At 39.7% G+C, this 21,304-nt stretch overlaps 1 protein-coding gene across 3 annotated transcripts; it reads left to right on the top strand.

Annotated features, from left to right (window-relative positions):
• Positions 1-6: 6 nt before the first annotated feature.
• On the top strand, positions 7-19,940 carry Pgant5 (polypeptide N-acetylgalactosaminyltransferase 5). Of its 3 annotated transcripts, none has more exons than XM_070659098.1 (8): positions 7-160; positions 12,391-13,182; positions 13,348-13,666; positions 14,325-14,502; positions 14,892-15,072; positions 17,286-17,524; positions 17,597-17,731; positions 17,794-19,940. In XM_070659098.1, exons 2-8 carry the CDS (start codon positions 12,570-12,572, stop codon positions 17,941-17,943), a joined length of 1,815 nt encoding a protein of 604 aa, XP_070515199.1. In that variant the 5' UTR covers positions 7-160; positions 12,391-12,569; the 3' UTR covers positions 17,944-19,940. The 3 variants fall into 3 exon arrangements, with proteins under 3 accessions (XP_070515199.1, XP_070515200.1, XP_070515198.1); XM_070659099.1 differs by lacking the exons at positions 7-160; positions 14,892-15,072 and adding exons at positions 255-663; positions 16,246-16,426; XM_070659097.1 differs by lacking the exon at positions 7-160 and adding an exon at positions 259-663.
• Positions 19,941-21,304: the final 1,364 nt, after the last annotated feature.

Below are 21,304 nucleotides of genomic sequence, written 5' to 3'. Positions count from 1 at the left end.
CACCGTTCCGCGCCGCGTCGCGCCGCGCGCCTCGTATCCGCGGGATGCCAGGCGTATCCTCCGTTTAGTGCGAGACGACGGACGTTGGGGATGCACGCCCGCGAGTTTCCTCCTGCACCTGCACCGCGCCGTTAGCACCGGGCTCATCGAAGGAACGAAGGTGCGTATCAATGGGACTAGGCGATCGGCGTGGAATCGACCGTCTCTCGCGAGACAAGGGAGAGGGATATATAGCGGGAAAGAGAAAGAGACCGCGGTCTATCTCACGGCGCGCGGTATATCTGCGTCCCACCGCGTTCTCGCGATCGCTCACCGCCGACGGAGCGAGCTTGGCGAACCCTCTAGTCCGCGCCAAAGGCGTGTAACGATCGGTCGCCGCCGTTCGCGTCTCCTCTCTCGCGCGGTCCGCGTGCACGCGAGGAATCCTTCCTGGTCCGTCTCTTCTAGAATACTCGATTCTCGGGAGGATCGCGCGGTGCGTCACGAGTCCGGGCCGTTATCTCGCCGCCGGAGTGATTGACAACTAAATACGGGATATAGCCCAGAGATAGTGAGATCCGCTACGAGAGAAGCCGCGCCAGGTACCCCGCTCGCCTTCCCGGGAAAGTTCATTCCAGCAGGAAGAAGGTCTCCCTCTTGCCACCGAGGAATTTACATCGACATGTAATACACATTTTTATTTTTTCCTATTTCGTATAACAATATAGATCGCGCGGATGAGAGAAAGAGAAAGAGAGAGAGAGAGAGACCCGCGAATGCTCGATTGCGTGTATCTCTGTGAAGAAAGTTCGTGGAAGCGCGGTGCCACGTCTGTGGGCGTCAAACGCGTGGCGCGAAGAGGAGCCACCGTGTCTTACGTGTCGCTCTCTCGCAACTCGCGCGCGTGTGCGTGCGTGCGTGCCTGCCTGCCTGCCTGCCTGTCTGCGTGCCTGCGTGGATTCTGCCGGCGCGACGTGGTAGATCGACGCTGGCGATCCTCTTACTCGCCGCGAACCGGTTCGCCGATTCACGAGAGAACGCGGTTCGATCCCGCGGCGCCGAAAAAGGGACACCCTTTCGGCGGGGTGACATACCTCGTCGGACCGCGGCGCGAAGTAGGAACGCGACCCGCCGCGTCCAGTTCGCTTTTGACGCCGAGGTGATTACGAATTCAACGCTCGCGCCGATTTTCCTCCGCGGCTCCTCTTTTCCTGGAGAATCGACGTGACCGGAGTTCGCGTCCTCGGTACACGCCCGAGAATCCCGTCGGCCGAAGCCGGAGACGCGTGTCGAATTCGCGCGCGTGGCGAGCAACCCGGATCTGGGTTTAAAAATCGAGAATTTAAAAGTCCTATCGCGCAAATCACGCGTATAAACGCCGGCGCACGCCGCGCGTTAACATCTTTCCCGCGCCCTGACTTTCCGAGGTTTTTTTTTTTTTTTAATAGACACGTCGAAAGCAAGAAGAGATCAAAGCCTGCATCAGGCTGATCCTAGGTCTCACAGATTAAAAATTCAATTTTAAAAAGCCGATACGTGAATTTTTGAATTTTGCGCGCAATATTTTTCTTGCATCGATGGCTATGGTCCTCGAAATAGATACTCGTTAAAAATTTGTTTGTGTTATTTACCCTTTTTTTTTTTTTTTTTTGTGTAAACGAATATGCTTTTTAACTGCTGACAACGTGAAACAGAGAGCTCCGTTCGCTTTGGGTGGTACAGTCGACGATCACGGAGATAATTGTTTAGTTTTTATTTCGTGGAGTATTCCATAATTGTAAAGCAGATATATTTCATGAGAAGAATTAGGATTAACGGAAAGTTTTAATGACAGAATTTTATTCGCTATTTTGCAGAATTAATAAGTATTAATTTATTCGTAGTTATTGATTTCGCAAAACCACGAACGTATTAATATTAAATGTGGTAATTTGAAATAGCTTTCGGCAGGTTTAAATCAAGCAAACTATTTGCAGAAAAAAATTATCGAATATAGCTAATTAATATGAATGTCTATTAAATGAAAATAATGAAATTAAATTCAGATGAATCATTCGCGTTTTTTTGGGGGGTTTTTTTTGCGATAAGCGCGATAGAAGGAGCTATAAAATGTTACCTTGTGTCTTATAAAACGCGACGTATATGGGAAATTATGAGCGTGTACGCATTATTGTTATTTATGCGCATACAGACGTGTTGCATTACTTCGCATACTTGTTCTACATTCACCGTTAAGCATCGTCGTCCGGTTTCATTCATGTAACACGTTCGATCTAAAGCAGAGAGCCTTCGAGCACTACTTAGAACCACTTCACTAACTCATTCTCTACCCGAGATCGACCTCGTCTCCAGCGAGATCCGCGGGTCGGCTTCGATCTCGATTTTTCTCAAATCCCCTTTGCGGATATGACTCCTGCGAGGTATTATTTCCACCATCCTTCGTCTCCGGTTTTTCTTGAGTCGCGAAATGACGTTAGCTGCTCCAATTTTCCGGTAAAGGAAAAGAAAAAAAAAAAAGAAGGAAAACAGAAACGAAATATCTTGTCAGCGCATTCGCGACAAATATAATTCCAGAGAGATAGCTGGCGGAGGCTGATACCGCGATAGCAGTCGAGGAACGCTCGTGAGATGCGTCGCGCCAAAATCGATCTATCGGAACCAGGTCAGCCACTGAGGTCTCCATCCCACGCTGTGCCGTGAACTAAAAATCAAGTTAAGCAAAACAGACGAGACGTGGTTTACCTGGAAGACCGCTCGCGCTGTAAAGAGATTGCCTGAGGTAGAAGATCAGAAAAAAAAAAAAGGAAAAGGCAGAACGCTCGCCGCGGCGCCGCTGAAATGTTTGCGATTTTTAATGAGGATCGCGGAAGATCCGTCTGGTCTCCTATCTCCGCAATCGTCGTTTAGACCGGCTCGAGTTTCCGGAGCGTTAAAGCGTTAAATTCTTTTTACATTCCATTTTGAGGTAAACGTAATCCTCCCACGTTCCGCATTTTCGCGGTGAAAAAGAAAGAAAGAAAGAAAAAAAAAAAGAAATATAGAAATATCTCCTCTTCCAAATTAATCGCGAAAGAGATGGTGCAAGTGATTGGGCAACCATTCTCACGTGCCAGTGAATTCGAACGGCGCCGATTGCAGAGACCTGGAAATAAACAATGACGCAGGTACCGTAATGATTTTTACCTCGGCGCGCGCCTCCCGTGCTTTCTCTGTAATATGCAAACGAACGCTATTGTCCTTATTCCCGGCACTTTACTACTAATTCCCTTTCGTTCCCGTTTTCAGTCTACGATTGAAGAGTTCGGTACACCAACGGATTCTATCTCACCATTTTCTCTCTTTCTTTTCTTTCTTTTCTTTTTTTTTCTTTTTTTTTTTTTTAAGAAAACGTCATAGAGAGTTCCAAACTTAATCTTCCCAACTTCGAAATTAGTTTTGAAGTCTCCATCAGAAAGATGGGTTGGCGCTACGTCGCACCGAATGCTTCCTCGAGTGAAAGCATCCGGATTTCGGGCGTCCTACTCGCGTCGCTCGACCGCCACGTGGATCGAAGAAGCGCTTCTCCGGCATACACAAATCGATTGCAAATTCGACACGACATTCCCGCACGTATTTGCCCCGCCGGTCTCTTTTTCTTTTTTTTTCCTTCTTTTTCTCCGGTTCGCGTGTCTCGCGGCTCGACTCTGGCGACTCATCGTCGCTGTCAATGACGGCGACGTGGTCGGAGTATCGTTTGGTGGAATGCGGCGCACCTGTCCGTCCGTTATCCGTCCGAGCTCGACGTATAGAGTGCTTCCGATACGATGAGTACCGGTTGGTCCCGGAGAAACTCACCTCAAGGCCGCCGCGCTTTTGCAACGCGGACCCCCGCGAGGACCGTTGCACCACGCGGGGAGGGCTGCGATAACGACGCCTTCTGGAGACCGCTATTCTATCGTTCTCACGTCGGGCTCTGAAAAGCGTGGGGAGATGTCCGAGATTACCGCACGCGCTTCATGCGATTGTGCCGGCCCATCTGTCCGGGACGAAACGTCGTCGCCCGATCGCGTGAGAGTTAATGCCCAGCGAACGTTTTCACGTTCCCGATTGCTTCACTTTCCAGGGTTCTGCATGCGCGCGGGGGAATTATCTAGCGCAATCGCCATTTCAGATCGCAATCGCTATTCCGTCCGGATGAGTCGATCGGTTATCAGCTTTCTCCAGTAATCTCCATCTCTGAATAACGAAATCGTCCTCTGGTGATCTCTCTTAAAGATCCGCGAGTCACTGGCTCGCGCGTTAAATAAACGATCGACCGTTATCGCTTATCGACCTGCCTATATTATTAATCGTTGCAGCTTTATTAATTTACACATCGGCGATTCGGTGGCGTTTTAATTTGGCGCACTCGGCCCCGATTAGGTGATCACTCGAGTAGCGTCGGGCGGGCGGGCAAAGATCCCGGCGAAATCCCGCTCAAAGGAAGTTGCTTCTAGTTTGGCTCTGTGTTAAATCGCCCGCAGTAACGGTTGGAGCATTAGCGAAATCACGGTTTGCGCGATACGGGCCGCACCACACGGTGCTTCACCCAACAGATGGTATTCTTGATGGATGACGCCACTGATCTCCGGTACGCGCTATTTACGTCACCGTTTCTCCCTCGCGAGAGAGAAACGATACTTAATTAACGGCGCACTTCGGTAGTGATTCATGAAACGAGTGAAAGGCTCTCGACGAGCTCTCGAGAAGAACGGCGATTAGCGTAGCATGCGAAAAGACACGGACGCGACGGCGGAGACGCTAAGCGATTCACAAGGACGCCACGGACTCGCAGAGACCCATTTTTCCATGACCTTTTTGTGGCATTTGCCATCGCGATTGCCGCGGCTAAATGACTCGCGGCGAAAATTAAATGCCATCGACATCAAGGAAATAACCGGGGAACTCATTTTGTCATAATCGCGAGAGGGACGCCTCAGTCCGCGGCGCACGGCACGGCGATCGGGATGTTGAAATCAAGTAGCAGTGATTTTTCTAATGCCTAGACGTCGTAAAGCGTCGGGAATCCATTTGCGTACGCCTCGCAATCGATATTCAATCTTCGTTTATATAGGAATCATATATTTTTATTATCGCACTTAACGCGAGACAGATTCAGGCTTGGTCTGTAAGTGGAATTTCATAAAGTTAAACCTTATCGCTTTCTTATCAATAATCAAAGAGTTTTTGGAAGAGCGAATGACGGTTATATTACTCGCGCTCGCAAATGATAAGCACTATTCGTAGGCGAATCACGTATCAAGGAACCTTAAAGAAAATCAGGTTGCGCGAGTAAGTGCATCATAAAAGCGTTATCAAAGGTGTGAAAATCGCCGTATTTCTATGTCGTTATTTCGTACACTTGTCGTGTTATTTCGTTCACAGACTAGACCAGATTTTGGGGGCAAATCCGTCGAAAGTAAACCGGCAAAATTGAAAATACTTTATTCGATAACCGCCACCTCCCGCGCATTGCAAATAAAATCATAACGCAATCCGTTTACCCGTCGAGAAATATTATTTTTCTGATTTGTTTTCGAATGCCATTAAACTGTAAAAATATTTTAAACCCGTTGTATGCATCGAATGCACGCGAATACATACGGAGGAAAAAAAAAGGGTACACGATTTTATTTTTTAAATAATAAGTACGTACAAATTAGAAAATAATGACGCTGTTCGATTAAATAATATTAACGATGATAACGATATTAACTACGAACACGTATGATGGTCACGCTCCCGGGTCGCAATTAATAATTTATAGTTCAGCCCGAATTTAATTAATTATCTACACGGTGCTAAATAATCCAACTTAATTATCTTTAAATCCGTATCCTGGTTTTATATATGTATATATATATTTTTTTTTATAACATTTTAATCGAACGACTCTTTTTACATGCACATAGGACGGAGTCGAAGTTGTTATCATTTCGTTTATCGCATTGTTATATTAACATGCACGCAAATAACCCAGTCATGCGTTACCCGTTCAATAAATTTAATTGCTCGCGTTGTTAATTGCAAACTACACTGTAGCTTATTATATCGAAACGGTTCGAAATAAACAAATGCGAGCGTTAACATTGAGCGTAAATTAACGCTCGAAGGATGCTGCGCGACGCCGATCCTGGGGCCGGTTCGGCGTGCATCATCAAACGCGCACTCAATCGCATTTTTTTCACTGTTAATCCGCTCTCCATTACCCGGAAAGCTGCATGCCGGTTTGTGACCCGTATAAAACGGCGCGTAATAACGGTATACACGTACGATACCGCGATCTTCATTGTATTGCCGGTATTGTCTGGCCGCTTCGGTACAATTTTAAACGCCTGCAGGAGCACATTGTTCTCGAATTCAAACGTGCATACGCTTAACCTAGTGCAACTGCGTGACACACATATTAGCCATCCTTCAATTATTGCAGAATTATGTCACTTCGCGTTGCCATGCGATGAATGAAATCGCCGTTTCGGAACGTGTTTTTTTTTCTTTTTTTTTTTTTCCCCCTCGAGATATTATCTAACCATGAAACGCGATAAATCCGACTGATTACGTTACACATATAAAACTCGTGCAGGTATAATTGACTTGATTAAATAATTTAGCAAACGCACGTATACATATATTTAATATTATTAAATCTAACGCGTTGGTTAATTACTTGCGGTAATCATATAACAGTGTTGTACATGTTTAATAAAATTTCAAACGAAAGTTTTGACTCGCGTTAGGTTCGGAAATAATGTCGAGAATGTAAGTGACGCTATGCGATATTTTTTTGCAGATAATAGCGTAATTACGTAGGAAAATATTGTGAAACTGGTGACGTCGCGCAGATAACATCGCCGATGCTCAAAAGAGCTGCCTTTTGACGCCGAGCGAGATTAATACCGAATCGATTTTCACAGGGACTTTATTGCCCGTGTAAGTATTGATGCAAACACCCTCTATCGCGTTTGTAATCGCCGGTTACCTGCTCAAATTAATCTGTGACGTCACGGCTTTTAAATCCAGCCGGTTTGCATTATACTCCGTGTAAAATATTTGATCGCGATTTTACCGCAGCGCCTAGTGCTCGTTAACCGTGATATTGATATTGCGTACTCGTTTTGCCGCACTCATTTGCAGATATATTATGTATTACGAACCTAAGAGAAACCCAATGTATTGTCGGCGTAATGGAAATTCTATTTATAGCGTTACGCCGCGAACTAAAATTACATTTAAAATTCAACGCAATCTCCCCCGCGAAGTTAATTCATAGAGAGATATTACACGTATTATGACTCGTGATTTATACGCTAATTTTTATATGCGACAGAATTGCACAGTTTTAATTCAGAGTTCTATGGCTATGTATTTTACGGAATAATTTTTTAATTCTTTTTTCACGCGCGAAATTTCAGAATAAAAGCCACACACGTGGCTTTCTACATTATTATTAATTTTTAAGTGATTTTTTTTTTTTTAATTTATATTATTTTTTTTTATTTTGTCTCTTTATCTTTTTAAATATATTATAAAGATTAATGTTATTATAAACTCCCAGAGAATTATCGCTCTTAATTAAACGGATGATACAAGCAGTTAATACAAAGTCGTAATGCAAAGTGACGACAGGTTTCAATCGTTCGATTCTAGTTAACACTTGCAGCCTAGCTTGCAACGCGTAACAATACGTATATTCATTTTTATACCCCCGATACCTGATTAAATAGCTTGTAAAGCGGTTTCGGAACATCCATGAAACCGGTTCTTAATGGATCTTCGAATGGTATGTGCATAGCGATCATTACACGTTCGTTCGGAAAGGTGAGAAGCTCTAAGAAAGGTGATTTGGTTCACCCAATAAATTCGCGCACAGACAAATCCGAGCGTAATTAAATTTGCGCACTAATAAATCTCCACGCAAATATATAAGTAAAGTTAGCATATCGAAAAAAAAAAAAAAGAAAAAATAATCTTTTAATCGCGCGCGTAATGTGATCGATTAAATATTTATTGTTCTCCGCGTATGAATACGCGAGGTGGACGATTTACGATAAATCAAGATATTGCAAAACGCTTTCCTTTAATTATGTATTTACCTCAAGGCGCGAGTCAAACTAGATGTGTGACAACCTGTGTGCATTACATAATTACAAGTTTCATAATTTTAGGGTACGGCGTATATTACGTTAATGCTGAGAGTTTACGGCCCTACCGGCCTTTCCTCCGTGTGATTGGTTTAATTAATTTTCTCCGTTGAGGGCTTAAATCGATCCCCAGAGGCGTTAGAACGTCACGTTTAAGGTATTACCCTATACACGTCATCAAATAGAAATTATAAACTCGTCGCGATCCGATGGCGTTGGTCAAGGTTTTATAAATGCCTGAAAATTTGGAGTATCCTCTCTGAATATTAAACATCGCCAATTATAATGTACACACCCGAGTAAGAAGAGCCGGAGGGGGGGGGAGGGGGGACAGAGCCCAGACGAAACAGGAACCGACGATAAATTTTCATCCTCTGTCTCTCCCGCTTCCCTTCCCCTTTCTCCCTCGCTCTCGGCTCGCCGTATAATAAACGTTACAAGTTTTATTGCATTTGATATTAATTCCGCTCACGCAAATTATGTACGCAACAACGAAACGCGAGGACGTTTACCGTGGCTGTATAAACTGACACGTGAATTAACGTATCTGTTGAGAACGGCGGACGTGAAGTTATTTGTACGTGTAGTCGGTTATCGTGCCACCCGCACATTTTAGCCCCTCGTATCGCGACATTATTTATATTGCAAACTAAATTTATATATATTTCGAGAAAGCCGGGGCCGGTATCGCGCGAAATTACTCTGGTTATAATTAATATACCACCGCGTTCGACTTCAGCTCGCGGGTAAATTATTACGTGGTCTGAATTATTGCCGGTCTTAGAGCTTTTTGCGAGGAATAACAAGGTAAAGGCTTTAGCTCTCATAGCCGTCTGTTGTGTAAGAAGACTTTCTTAATGACATTACCTGCCGTCGCATTGCGTCAATGCGATATTGGCGGACTTTCGGGCACTTCGATTACAATGAGGGCACAATCAATGGAAGTCGAACCTGATTACCTCGATGAAAAGAATCGTAAAGCACTTATTTCTCGTTGAAAATTGAAAAAAAAAAAAGGAAAGAAAGAAAGCGTTTGTTTCTGTAAAATTTATCCGGGACTTCTATTCTATCTATTTCGAAACTTAAGCGTGATGGAAATCCGAATCTTTAAATTAAATCCATTTTAATTTTACAATTCTATAATTATTAAAATAATTTAGTAAATTAGAAATAGAACGTTATAACTTTAGAAGTCCTTTCAGGAAGAACGCGATTTCGGTTATTCTCTGGAAGCTCTTAAAATATATTTATTGAGTGATGCAATTATTATTATTATATCTCATAAAGAGAAGACTGCGTTAGACTTATCGCATCAACGGGAAAATTATTGGTTCGTCCGTGCCAAATGCAGAATACTTCACAAATAGTCTGATAATTAAACAATTAAATATATAACTTTTCCAATATTTAATTCAAATATGCAAAATGCCAAATATGTGGATGTGTGAACTCCGTTTTTAATGACGTATTTCGTTAAAATTATATATCGAATTAGCATTATTTATTTTTCGGGCCTTTTATTTTTAATGGTTATTGGAAAGAAAAATTAACTGGCCACCGGTGGCTCGTGTTCATAAAATCCGCCTTATCTGCGAACATCTGTTTCGTGGAGCGCAGTTTCCGTGATACAATAGCGAAACAATAAAAGTGGCTTAGCACTTCAACCGCAGGCATGCAATTCATCACTTCGTCACAAGACTTTTATGACGTGGTCACAATGTAATGTCCCGTCTTGACAATATTAACGTGCCGCCGGTATCGATTTATCCGCAAACCTGCACGTAACGTCGCTAATAGGCCACCAACATTATCAACCGGTTATTAAAGAGGCGACTAAAAAATAATTACCGTGCAGTTTTGCGAACCGGAAACACTTTGTTTCTCTGTTATTGCTAACTGTAAAGCGTTTCATGGAGGCTTACCATTCCCTGGGAGTACGAACCTGATGATTTCAGCAAGAAAAGTAGAGATAGACATAATGACGTATAGAGATAGACATTAAATGAAGAATGCGTTATTTAGTATTACGACATTACTTATTGTAACCGTACAATGTTATCACAATTCCGTTTTCTCTCTGCAAAGTAGGAAAGTTATAGATACTTGATTATTTGCGAAGGAGAAAAAAAAAAAATAAATTACTTGAGTAATAAGTTGCAAAATTTTTAACAATACGTTGCATAATTTTAGATAAATGCACTTTACTTAATTATATATTTTTGGTGGAAACTAACTCTGAATTAATTTTAAAAATTAACGTTTGAATTTCCTCAAATGCATTATCATCTGCAAATAGTTCTCAACTTCGTAGAATAATATTTGAAAGTAGTTATGAATTTTGTAGAAACGCAATCCCAACTTTTCTTAATTGAATTATCATTGTCGAGATGTTTGTTTTAAAATTTCGTCTTTCCTGAATTATTTGTGTTACAAAATTAGGCCGATAAAAAAAAATATGTCTCTTAACGTGCACACATATATTATATGCGTGCGGAATATATATTTTATTTTACTTATTATTACTTTTATCTTTTTTTTCTTTTTTTTTTTTTATTATTAATAGAAAGTTCGCGCAGTGCAAGCGGCAGGGAATGTCGTCGTTGTTCTCGGGCCACGCATAGTCATCCGACATTATTACTCCCATTTCCCGCTCGTTATCGTGATGAAAGTGAATTATTTAGCAGAGGCTAATTAATTAGTACCATCGGAGAGCGCGGTTGTTTCATCGTAATATAATTTCCCAGGCCAAGTGACCTCGGTGATTGCGTGGGATAATTACTTGAGGATCTGTATTTCCGCCGTGTCTTCGAAACACCTCGCCATCATGATCATACTGTTTTTTTTTTTTTTCTTTTATTGCGATTATGACAGCCGGTATCGACTGCAATCGTGGACGGTGCCGCGGTGGTACCGCGGTGGTACCGGCGGTAAAAGGCAAGATATATACACGGTAGCTCGTTTCGCAAAAGGAGCAGCGCTCCGTATCGTTGAAAGCAACGTACTTTTTGCATTATCTGAAGCTTATGCAAGATTTTACGGGAATTATTAGCCCAATTAAGACAATGCAATTTAGCTTTTTTTTTTTTTTTTCGGGAGATATGCAAAACAACGTGCCTCGACGTAGCACAAAGCAAGCTCACTGCGAATATAACGCGTGTTATTTCTCCGATAATCCCGCAATTACGTTTTATTATTATTATAATTATTAAAGTCGGTGACTAATAAAGTTTGATCTGTTACAGTCGACACGATAGATAGCAATTTGTACAGGTCGTAACACGATAAGGGCGTAGGCAATAGGTAGACGAGTTCATCGTCAATTCTTATCAGATCTACCTTAGACTCGTACGTGGTAGTTGCATGTCATTTATCGCCGGCTCTATTTGTAGGGAGGTCGGCATTAAACTCGCGCATCGGGCGACTAATCGAAACAGAGCATTTCTGTTTAAAAATGGCACTCTCCTGACGATCGATTGTACGTCCCGTACGAATTAGTCATGTGCTAAGTGCCTACCTGAGTGTCGCAAAGTGCTCCAGTTACCCTCCGGCTGACGTATGCACCTTTTCGCCGCGCGATTTCCTCGTATTTCCGATCACGTAATCGTCCGCGCCATTTATGCAACAAGCATAAAGAAATTGACAAGCCTATTCTGAAAGCGGGGCGTAAAACGATCCGCAGAAGCGTTATAATTAATAACGGCGTTAAAATTAGTTTTACATTAACGGTGGATGTGTCAAGGGGCGCATAAAATGTCAAAATATTACATGTAATATTAACGTCAACTATGTGCATGTGATGTTGAATATGTCGACCTATAAAATATTGAATGGCTGTATTTAATATAATAATTAAAAGAAAAAAAAAAAAATATATATATATATATATATACATGCATATAAAATATCGTACAAGAAACGTAATGGATATATTTAATGGTTTTTATAAACGCCGAGGGCAATCGATTTTTATAACGAGTTTTCATTCGTGTCTCGTAAGCTTATCGCTCGTTCCATCGTGGATTCCATCTCGATTCCGGACCGTACGCGATGTGAGACGAAAAAGTCCATGCCTCATTCGTAGAATCGTGATAAGCGTGCGTAAAGCCAAGGCGGTCGATCGATCTGCCGAAAGAATTCCGATGCATCCCCCCCCACCCCCTCCCGAGCAAGATATTTTAATATCAGCCCGATGCGAGAGGAACTTACGCGCCATTGAATTTCGCAATAATCCCGATTGGACTTTCTGTTGCAGAGCTTTAAGAATCCGGCCCGTCCTCAGTCATGTGATGCCACGAAGGCCCGCGCAATTGCTACAACACGGTTGTGAGTATCTCGTTGTGAGCCTCGTCGAGACATCTTTATCGCAAGTCCACGCACGGCGGACTGGGTGATGAGCTCGTGGTGCAAGCGGAAGACTGCCGCCGTTGAAAGATGTTCCGCTCAAAGATTCGCATTCACACGTGTCAAGTGATCCTGCTGACGTCGCTGGTATGGTTCCTGGTCGACGTCATGGTGCTCATGTTCTATTCGGACTGCATCGGAGGGTCCGGATGGGGCTGCTCAGACAAGCAGCAGCAGGCGCTTCAATCCGAAGAGCCGGTCCAGCTGCATCTGAAGGCCCAGATCAAGGAGCCGCAGGCGCTAAAACACGATTACAATACCAAAAGACAATATCCACAGTCCCAGCTGAACCTATGGCGACCGGCGAAGGTCGTCAAGGAGAGTAAGGGTAGCCCCGGCGAAATGGGAGCAGCGGTCCACATCGCACCGGAGAACGAGGTCAAGCAGCAAGAACTGTTTAAACTGAATCAGTTCAACCTGATGGCCAGCGACATGATCTCTCTAAACCGTTCTCTAAAAGACATCAGACTCGAAGGTTGTAAGAATAAAAAATACGCCAAATATCTTCCAGACACGAGTATCGTGATAGTTTTCCATAACGAGGCGTGGACCACTTTGCTGCGGACGGTTTGGTCCGTGATAAACCGATCTCCTAGGTCGCTGCTGAAGGAAATCATCCTCGTGGACGACGCGAGCGAGCGTGGTACGTTCAATAAGCATAATTCACGCGGCGGGCATCGGTGCTTTTACCGTTCTGTAATGTGGAAATTAATTCGTTATTCTTCTGTCATTTAGCATATTGATAGATTGTAAGAAACGTAGTTGTGAAACTTAAACCAAAGTGTTTAGTGAATGCTTTATTTTCTAGAGCACCTGAAGCAAGATTTGGAAGACTACATAACCACTCTGCCCGTTCCTACGTACGTGTATCGCACTGAGAAGAGGTCTGGCTTGATAAGAGCGCGGCTTTTGGGAGCTAAACACGTAAAGGGACAAGTAATCACGTTTCTAGACGCGCACTGCGAGTGCACCGAAGGTTGGCTGGAGCCGCTATTATCAAGAATCGCGAACGACAGGCATACCGTTGTCTGTCCGATCATAGACGTAATCAGCGACGATACTTTCGAATACATCCCGGCGAGCGATATGACCTGGGGAGGTTTCAATTGGAAATTGAACTTCAGATGGTATTACAATATTACTGCCTTACGTTAAACATCATGAATTTTTATTCTCGTAATGTTACGCCCTTATTTTCGCCGAAATACTTGAGCCTCTCTTTTGTTTTCTAAGAAAAAAGCACACGAAAGAAATTTGAGTTGCAAATGTGTAGATCTACATATTTTGCAAGTCATGAACAGTTAGATTGGCATATAGTTAAATCCGCTTGAAATATTAAATTTATTGATCCATTTTGACATATATATTATTGACATAAATTTATACGCCCATTAAATTGGCACAGGTTCATAAATTTAACGATTTTTAAACTACCATGCTTATAAATTTAATATTTCTCGTTCTAATTTACATCTGCATATAATAATTTGAAACGTAATCAATAACCATATTTCTCTTTCTCTCCCTTCAATGAATAATTACAGGCTGTTGAGTTCACCAATTTACGCTTCCCGCAACGTTTACCACAAATGTGCACATATATTATATTTATTGTGTAATTAAATTAAAGTTTTCTGTAATTAATTTTGATATTTTGAAATTGAAACAAAACGCGTTAACAATCTCTCGATATTAAATATTAGCGCGATATTTTATGCTTCTGATATTTAATTTTTGTTACTTTTGAAATTAAATATTAATATTATATTAATTTTTTTTAATAAGGTACAGAGTTGCACAAAGAGAAATGGACAGAAGGAATAGCGATAGAACAGCACCGCTACGTACACCGACTATGGCTGGTGGATTGTTCTCTATTGATAAAGAATATTTCTACGAGCTGGGCTCGTACGACGAAGGCATGGACATCTGGGGCGGTGAAAATCTAGAAATGAGCTTTCGGGTAAGCCTTCTTTGATGTGTATTAAAGAAACTTGCTAGCTTAACGATTATCCACAAAAATTTCGCCTAACATGAGATTATATTCAACAAAATCACAAACAGATTAATACGAACAAATTAATTAATCTAAAGAATTTATATTTAAGAATATAAATTAATTTGTAAAATCCTCTGCAACTTGACTTTTGCTTATTACGAAAAATTAATTTTCCTAATATCGATTAATAAATAATCATTTTTATCCTTCTATCTTATATTAAAGATAATTGTGCAACATGTAATTATTAGAACATTTAACGAAGAGTTTTCAAAAGGTTCTCAAGAGTATTTTCAAAGGGTATTCTCACGCAAGCTTCTATTGTTATCTTTAAAGTCATAAGTGTCTTGTAGGTGTGGCAATGTGGCGGAACATTAGAAATCAGTCCGTGTTCACACGTGGGACATGTATTCCGGGACAAGAGCCCATATACATTCCCTGGTGGTGTCAGCAAGATAGTCCTGCACAATGCGGCTAGGGTGGCCGAAGTCTGGATGGATGAGTGGAGAGATTTTTACTATGCCATGAATCCAGGTTAGATAATCAAGTGTAATTCATTAAATTTTTCTTCAATATTGTTGTGCTCAATTGCGCTAAATGATGCCACCCTTATGCACATTAGTTATACATATCTTAAACATAGTGTACCATTAGAATTCAAACGTGTTTTTCACTACAAAACTCCGTCTTTTAAAATTTAGTATAACACACACGTACTCGATGCGATTAAGAAAGACTGTTGAAAAATTTGTTAAAATCGAACATATTTTGATCTTTCGCAACTAATAGCATTACTTCAAATGTAGCTGGTATTCATATAGCGCTTTATGCTCAAAACAACGATGTTAATTCACGAAACATTTTTTAAACCTGTAGTATTATATTTTATAATAATATAACGTAATGCTATATTGTTTAAACAGAACTGTATAACATATTTAACGGGTATCTGATGCAAGCCATTTATATTATCTCATGAAGTTATTACAACTCACATAGTCGTGTGAATTTACAGTTATTTTTGAATGCATTACTTCCTTATTAACAAGTTGTTTTTCTATTTAACTGATAATTAATAACAGTCTTGCGTTGATATATTTTCGTAAAATGGGTTTTATGAAAATTTAACTTAACACCTTAGCTATACACGAATATATCACAAAATTAGTTAATCATTTTATATGTATTGTGCACATTTTGATTTTTTTTATTAATATTAATATAACATAATATACGTCAGTAATTATATATATGATAATGTTTAAACTAAATCAAGACTCGACTACAAAAATAATCTTTCCGATTATTCTCATTGACAAATTTGATTCCAATTAATATTTCTTTAATCGATCGAAGAATAACACTTCTACATGATACAGAAATTAGGGAATAATCGTAAATAGGACCATTGAATGACCATATTTCAGATATATTTTATTTCTTTGTCTCGATATGAATGCTGGTGTAGTCTTAACCACTCATCCATCCAGCCGACTAACCAATTGAAAATTACGCTTGCTTTTAATGGAGTTCTCTCTTATCAGACTACGTTATAGGTGCTGCAAGAGAAGAGTTTCTAAATCCACCACATGGCCTCAGAATACAATTTATCATGTTTACTATATGTCGTTCTTTATCTTTTTGTCTCTAAGCGTGTGTCACTATCATTTGTAATTGCTAACACACTAACAGAACTGAGTTGGTTAGATATGGATGTGTGGTGGGACATTGGAAATTGCAACATGTTCGCACGTCGGGCATGTATTCCGTAAGTCGACCCCGTATACGTTCCCGGGCGGTACCAGCAAGATAGTCAACCACAACAATGCGCGGCTCGCAGAAGTTTGGTTGGACCAATGGAAGTACTTCTATTACAACATTAATCCAGGTAGCACTAACACTGGCGTATCTTGCACAAAAAAAAAAAAAAAAAAAAAAAAAACAATTCTATCTTTATTTCTTTCTATGCATTGGTTGCTTTGCGCGCATGTTTTGGAAAATCTCTGCATGTCTAGCAATTATTTTTATTTGCGGCTTCGGGTGCTCACTGCTTTTATCAGATACCCGTTAACATTTATTTAAAACGTCATCGCTATTACGTTCTCTCAACGCTATACTGTTGTTACCTAACGTTCTATTAGACGACGATGGTTACGATGTACATACAATAAATGAGGTCTGTAGTACATGTAGAAGGTATACTTCGAGAATAGCAGAATAAGTCACGCATGGCATTGAGGGTTCTATGTGATGCTGTTAGAAGCAAAGGGTTATTATTAAAGGGAGATACCCTCTTAGAGTAGCAAACATACAAGTAACATGAATACGAAACATACTGGTATCATGGTAGTTTATACACAGTTGACAACACGTGTATAAAGTTATCCCAATAATATGAAACAATTTTTACAAGATGCACAATACATCTCTGCACGCTACATTTGCAGATGTGTAAAACGGTTTATTGCCAATATGTATATATAACTCATTGCTATATCATAAACTTCTTTAAATCTTTCAGATTTCCAGAAAAAAAAAAAATGTTGCACAGTTATTTTTTAGGAGCAAGCATATGACGTTCAATGTATTATACAATAGTCACAAATTTCGTTAAATTTAGCACAAAATTCTCTGACAAATCTTCTTTTCAACCAATTCATATGCAAGCACATAATATGTTACAAAAATATGTGTAAATAAATTTCTCGTTTGTAAAATGTAGCGTTACAGAAAAATAATTTTTTTAGGGGCGAGAAACGTCGATGTTGGTGATGTTTCCGAGCGAATAAAGCTAAGAGAACAATTGAAATGTAAGAGCTTCAGATGGTACTTGGAGAATATATATCCGGAATCGCCAATGCCGTTAGATTACTATTATCTTGGCGATGTGAAAAATGTTGAAACGCAAACTTGTTTGGATACTATGGGCAGGAGAACTGGAGACAACGTCGGAATTAGTTATTGTCATGGATTGGGTGGTAATCAGGTTTGTATTTGTTCTGTAAAATAATGTAGTACCTTTTTCTATACTGTTTCTAACAAAAACTATGTTATCTAGGTATTTGCTTATACTAAGCGGCAACAGATAATGTCTGACGATATGTGCCTTGATGCAGCTAGTCCACAAGGTCCAGTAAAGATCGTACGATGTCACGGCATGGGTGGTAATCAAGCATGGGTTTATAACGATGAGGTAAGAGAAGTAAAAATATAAAGTAAGAAAATATCATTAAATATTTTTTAAATATTTTTCAGACCAAAATGATTAAGCACACGAACACGGGTTATTGTTTGTCGAAGCCTCATTCGAGCGATGCGTCGCAACCCGTGTTGGCGCAGTGCGATGTCAACAATATCGGCCAAAAGTGGATTATGCGTAGCAAATTCAAATGGCAGGCCAGCTAATACGAATCGACTTTAATATATTATCTATACACAATATTTGTTAATACGTTTAATAATTGATAACCAATGGACTGATCGCAAAGGACTTCCCAAGTGCGCGTACAAGAAAAAAAAAAAAAAAAAATAATAAAGTATTATAATCAGTGGCGAAGAAACGGTCCAATATCACACCTCGTGTGTTTTAAATGAATCGACAGTGCACGAAAGGAATCGATTCTCGACAGAAATTGGGTCTGAAATTGTTAGCTAAACCACTAGATTCTACAGGAGTTATTTACTATTGATAAAAACAGTATCGAGAATTTACTATCATTCCTTGTGGTACGGTTCTTATAGTACGCCTTGATCAATGCACAATAGTGACAGAGATAAGTTTCTCTGATTGCGTGTGAACATAAGTGATACTAGACGATGAACAGAGTGAACTCCTTTTCTTCTTTCCTGGCTGAGAAACAGTGAAGGAGAAATCATATCAGACCACTGTTATAAATAATTGTTAATACGAATGAGAGAAAGACATATTTGATAATTTCGGATGAGTGCAATGACGAATGACTGGCCGTTAAATCGGTACGCAACGAAATGAAATGTGAGTACGCTAAAAACGCACCGCGAAATAATGACGGAGTGAATGTTAAAGTGTTAGTGAAGTTGATGTGACGCTACCGCGATAACATAGAACAAAAATTATTATTGTACAATCCATTTAATAACTAGAGAAAAGCACTGGATCTTTTTATATTCATGTTTCTGATAGTTCCTTGTTGCATCTCGTTCGTATAATTTAACTGTTACGCGTCGTTTCTTGAAGAATGTACTTATCAGAATTTATAGCAATATATATGAAACTCGTCAGGTTTTAGTTAGATGCATACAATTATTAAACCCTCGTTAAATTTTGTTACGGAGACATAATGCAATTTTAAATACAAATGTACCATAATGTCTTCCATACTTTGACGACAGTTCTCTGGCATGATTAACTATTGCGCACATTTGCAAATTACTTTTTAACTACTTCCTTACATCTTTTGCAAATTGATATACGACGAAACATTGTACCGTAAATGTATACTCACCGTCAGGAATGGCGTTCGTGGTGCTGCGACGGCGACTAGCGTACGTAATCTTGGCGTGATGTGTCGAATCTCACATGAAACGCGCGCTTAGATGTTCCGCAGAGCACCAGTTACAGAGGACTGAGGGGGAACGCGCCCTATTACTACATCCCCCGTACTCGACGGCTGAAAGAGGGAGAAGTTACGTACGCCAGCCGTCGTCGCAGCAAATGCCACATCTGCCTTTCGGTGTACATTATAAATTAGAAAAAAGAAAAAAAAATTGACCATGACGCATGAAAGCGCATTCACTAACCGATTAAGTAACAAATTCCAAATAAAACGACAATTGCAGACGTGAATTACAAAGAGAAATTTTTATGCGAGCAGTTTATGCGTTAACTAACAATAAGTGAAATTATCTTCTGCTATGCAATTTTTTATATACATATTTTTTTTTTACATTATAAGTTATAACAGAGTAGTATTCTTAAGTTTATTTTCTCAAAGAGTTATAAAAATTACTTGACATAAAATTTTTTTGATCGTCTTGAAGATTTTTACACTCCTGTGAAATAACTTCCGACACGTCTTTAAGACCTTCCTTATCTGTATCTGCTATTGAATGACGAATATACGCATATTCTTATGTAAACCCATAAGAGTGTTATGGTGATGGTGCAAGTTAATAGCTTGATACATTTGTCTTTTAAGACTGTGGTATTTATTTTTGTATAGAATACAAATTGACTTATATGTTGAGAAATAAGCAATGTGTTAGTCAACTTTGAGGAAAAATGATAAAATGTTCGATCGCGATCGAAAAATGATAGTCAATAGTACCTCGTTTTACAGATACGTCATTCCTCACATGTTGATTTCATGGAGAATGCTATTATTCATATGAATAAAATTACTAATGAATGATTGTCACTTTAATCATTTGCTCAACAAACAATATTTTCTTTATCTTTATGATTCAATCAATTTATGATATCAAAGAATAGTTCCAATTATTGTAGTATCCTAACGTGCGTAAGCATGATCTTTTAAAGACAATAAAATTATTTATATACAATTATTAAGTTTATAAGACACGCATGTCTCTATAATGCTCTAATATAATAATTTAAAACATCTATAAACTAAGTAAAATTTGTAAAAATAGACGTATGCACGTTGACATTTAAACTTGACATTTATTTCTATTTCTCAGAATGTATAATTAAGTTTGGAAAGATAAATTCTCTTAAAAAGTAATTTATTTATAGTTGTTAAAATTGTATCATATAAATATTCTATAATAGTCTTATATAAATAATTATCGATCAAAGTTACATCTCGTTAGAATAAATTGATTAGTTCTGTTACGTATGTGAAATGTTAGTATTATTATTTTAATACGTGCAATTCTTGATTATAATGAACTGCAATTTACTTTTCATGTTTCATATCTCGTCATATTTATTAAACTTAATTTCTTGTACGCTTCAAAAATTTGTATTTATTACTAATAAAAAAAGAGATACAATTATAACAAAGAGTAATGTAGATACTGTGCCTGAACAAACTGTAGCAATCGTAAATTGAGTGGAAGTTAATTAGCGGATTCTCTCGGAAGTAAAAAGAAAAAATTCGATATTACTTTCAGTCACTCTCGACCAGAAGTTAGAATAAATTTTTCTTTTTAGTTCCGAGAAAATCTGCTACGAGCCGCCACCGGCAAAAAAACTACGAAAAAAGAAAAAAAATTCATACGACTTACCAATCTGCATGAACTTCAGCGAAGTTGTAGAGTTCGGCCGGTGACTGTAACATAAAATGGAAAATATTAATGTAGACATGCCAGTATATTAGTTAATAAAATTAATAAGAAAAGGTAAGTTTTTTTTAAATAAAGAATTTATTTTAAAAAATTTATGCTTACCTAAAAGTTGCTCTGCCGGTGTTTGATGCCTTTCCTAGGTCCTCCTCCTCCTATCAGCGTTGGCCACTCCAACGGGGATGTCAGTCTGGCGCTCCTTCGACGAAAATCTTCCTCTGAATTTTCATCTGAAACAAATAGTCATATTTTATTAGTAAAAATCTAATCTCCGACTTGACAGTCGACGTTGACTCTCGCTTGGCACGAACCAAGCCAAACGAGAGAACCAATCGTCGTCGGTTTTAAGGAATGTATAGGAAATATATAAGAGGATTAACAGACGCCAACGGGGAACTAATAAGCGTCAACGCGCTATTTTCTCTCGGATAAAAATCGACGGGGAAAAGCGTACGTAGTACGTCAGAGAGCCGCGCGATAG

This window comes from Cardiocondyla obscurior, linkage group LG07 (genome assembly GCF_019399895.1).
Source record: "Cardiocondyla obscurior isolate alpha-2009 linkage group LG07, Cobs3.1, whole genome shotgun sequence".
NCBI classification, from domain to species: domain Eukaryota; kingdom Metazoa; phylum Arthropoda; class Insecta; order Hymenoptera; family Formicidae; genus Cardiocondyla; species Cardiocondyla obscurior.
Note: the sequence above shows the minus strand (reverse complement) of the source record. Positions and strands in the feature narration are given on the sequence as shown.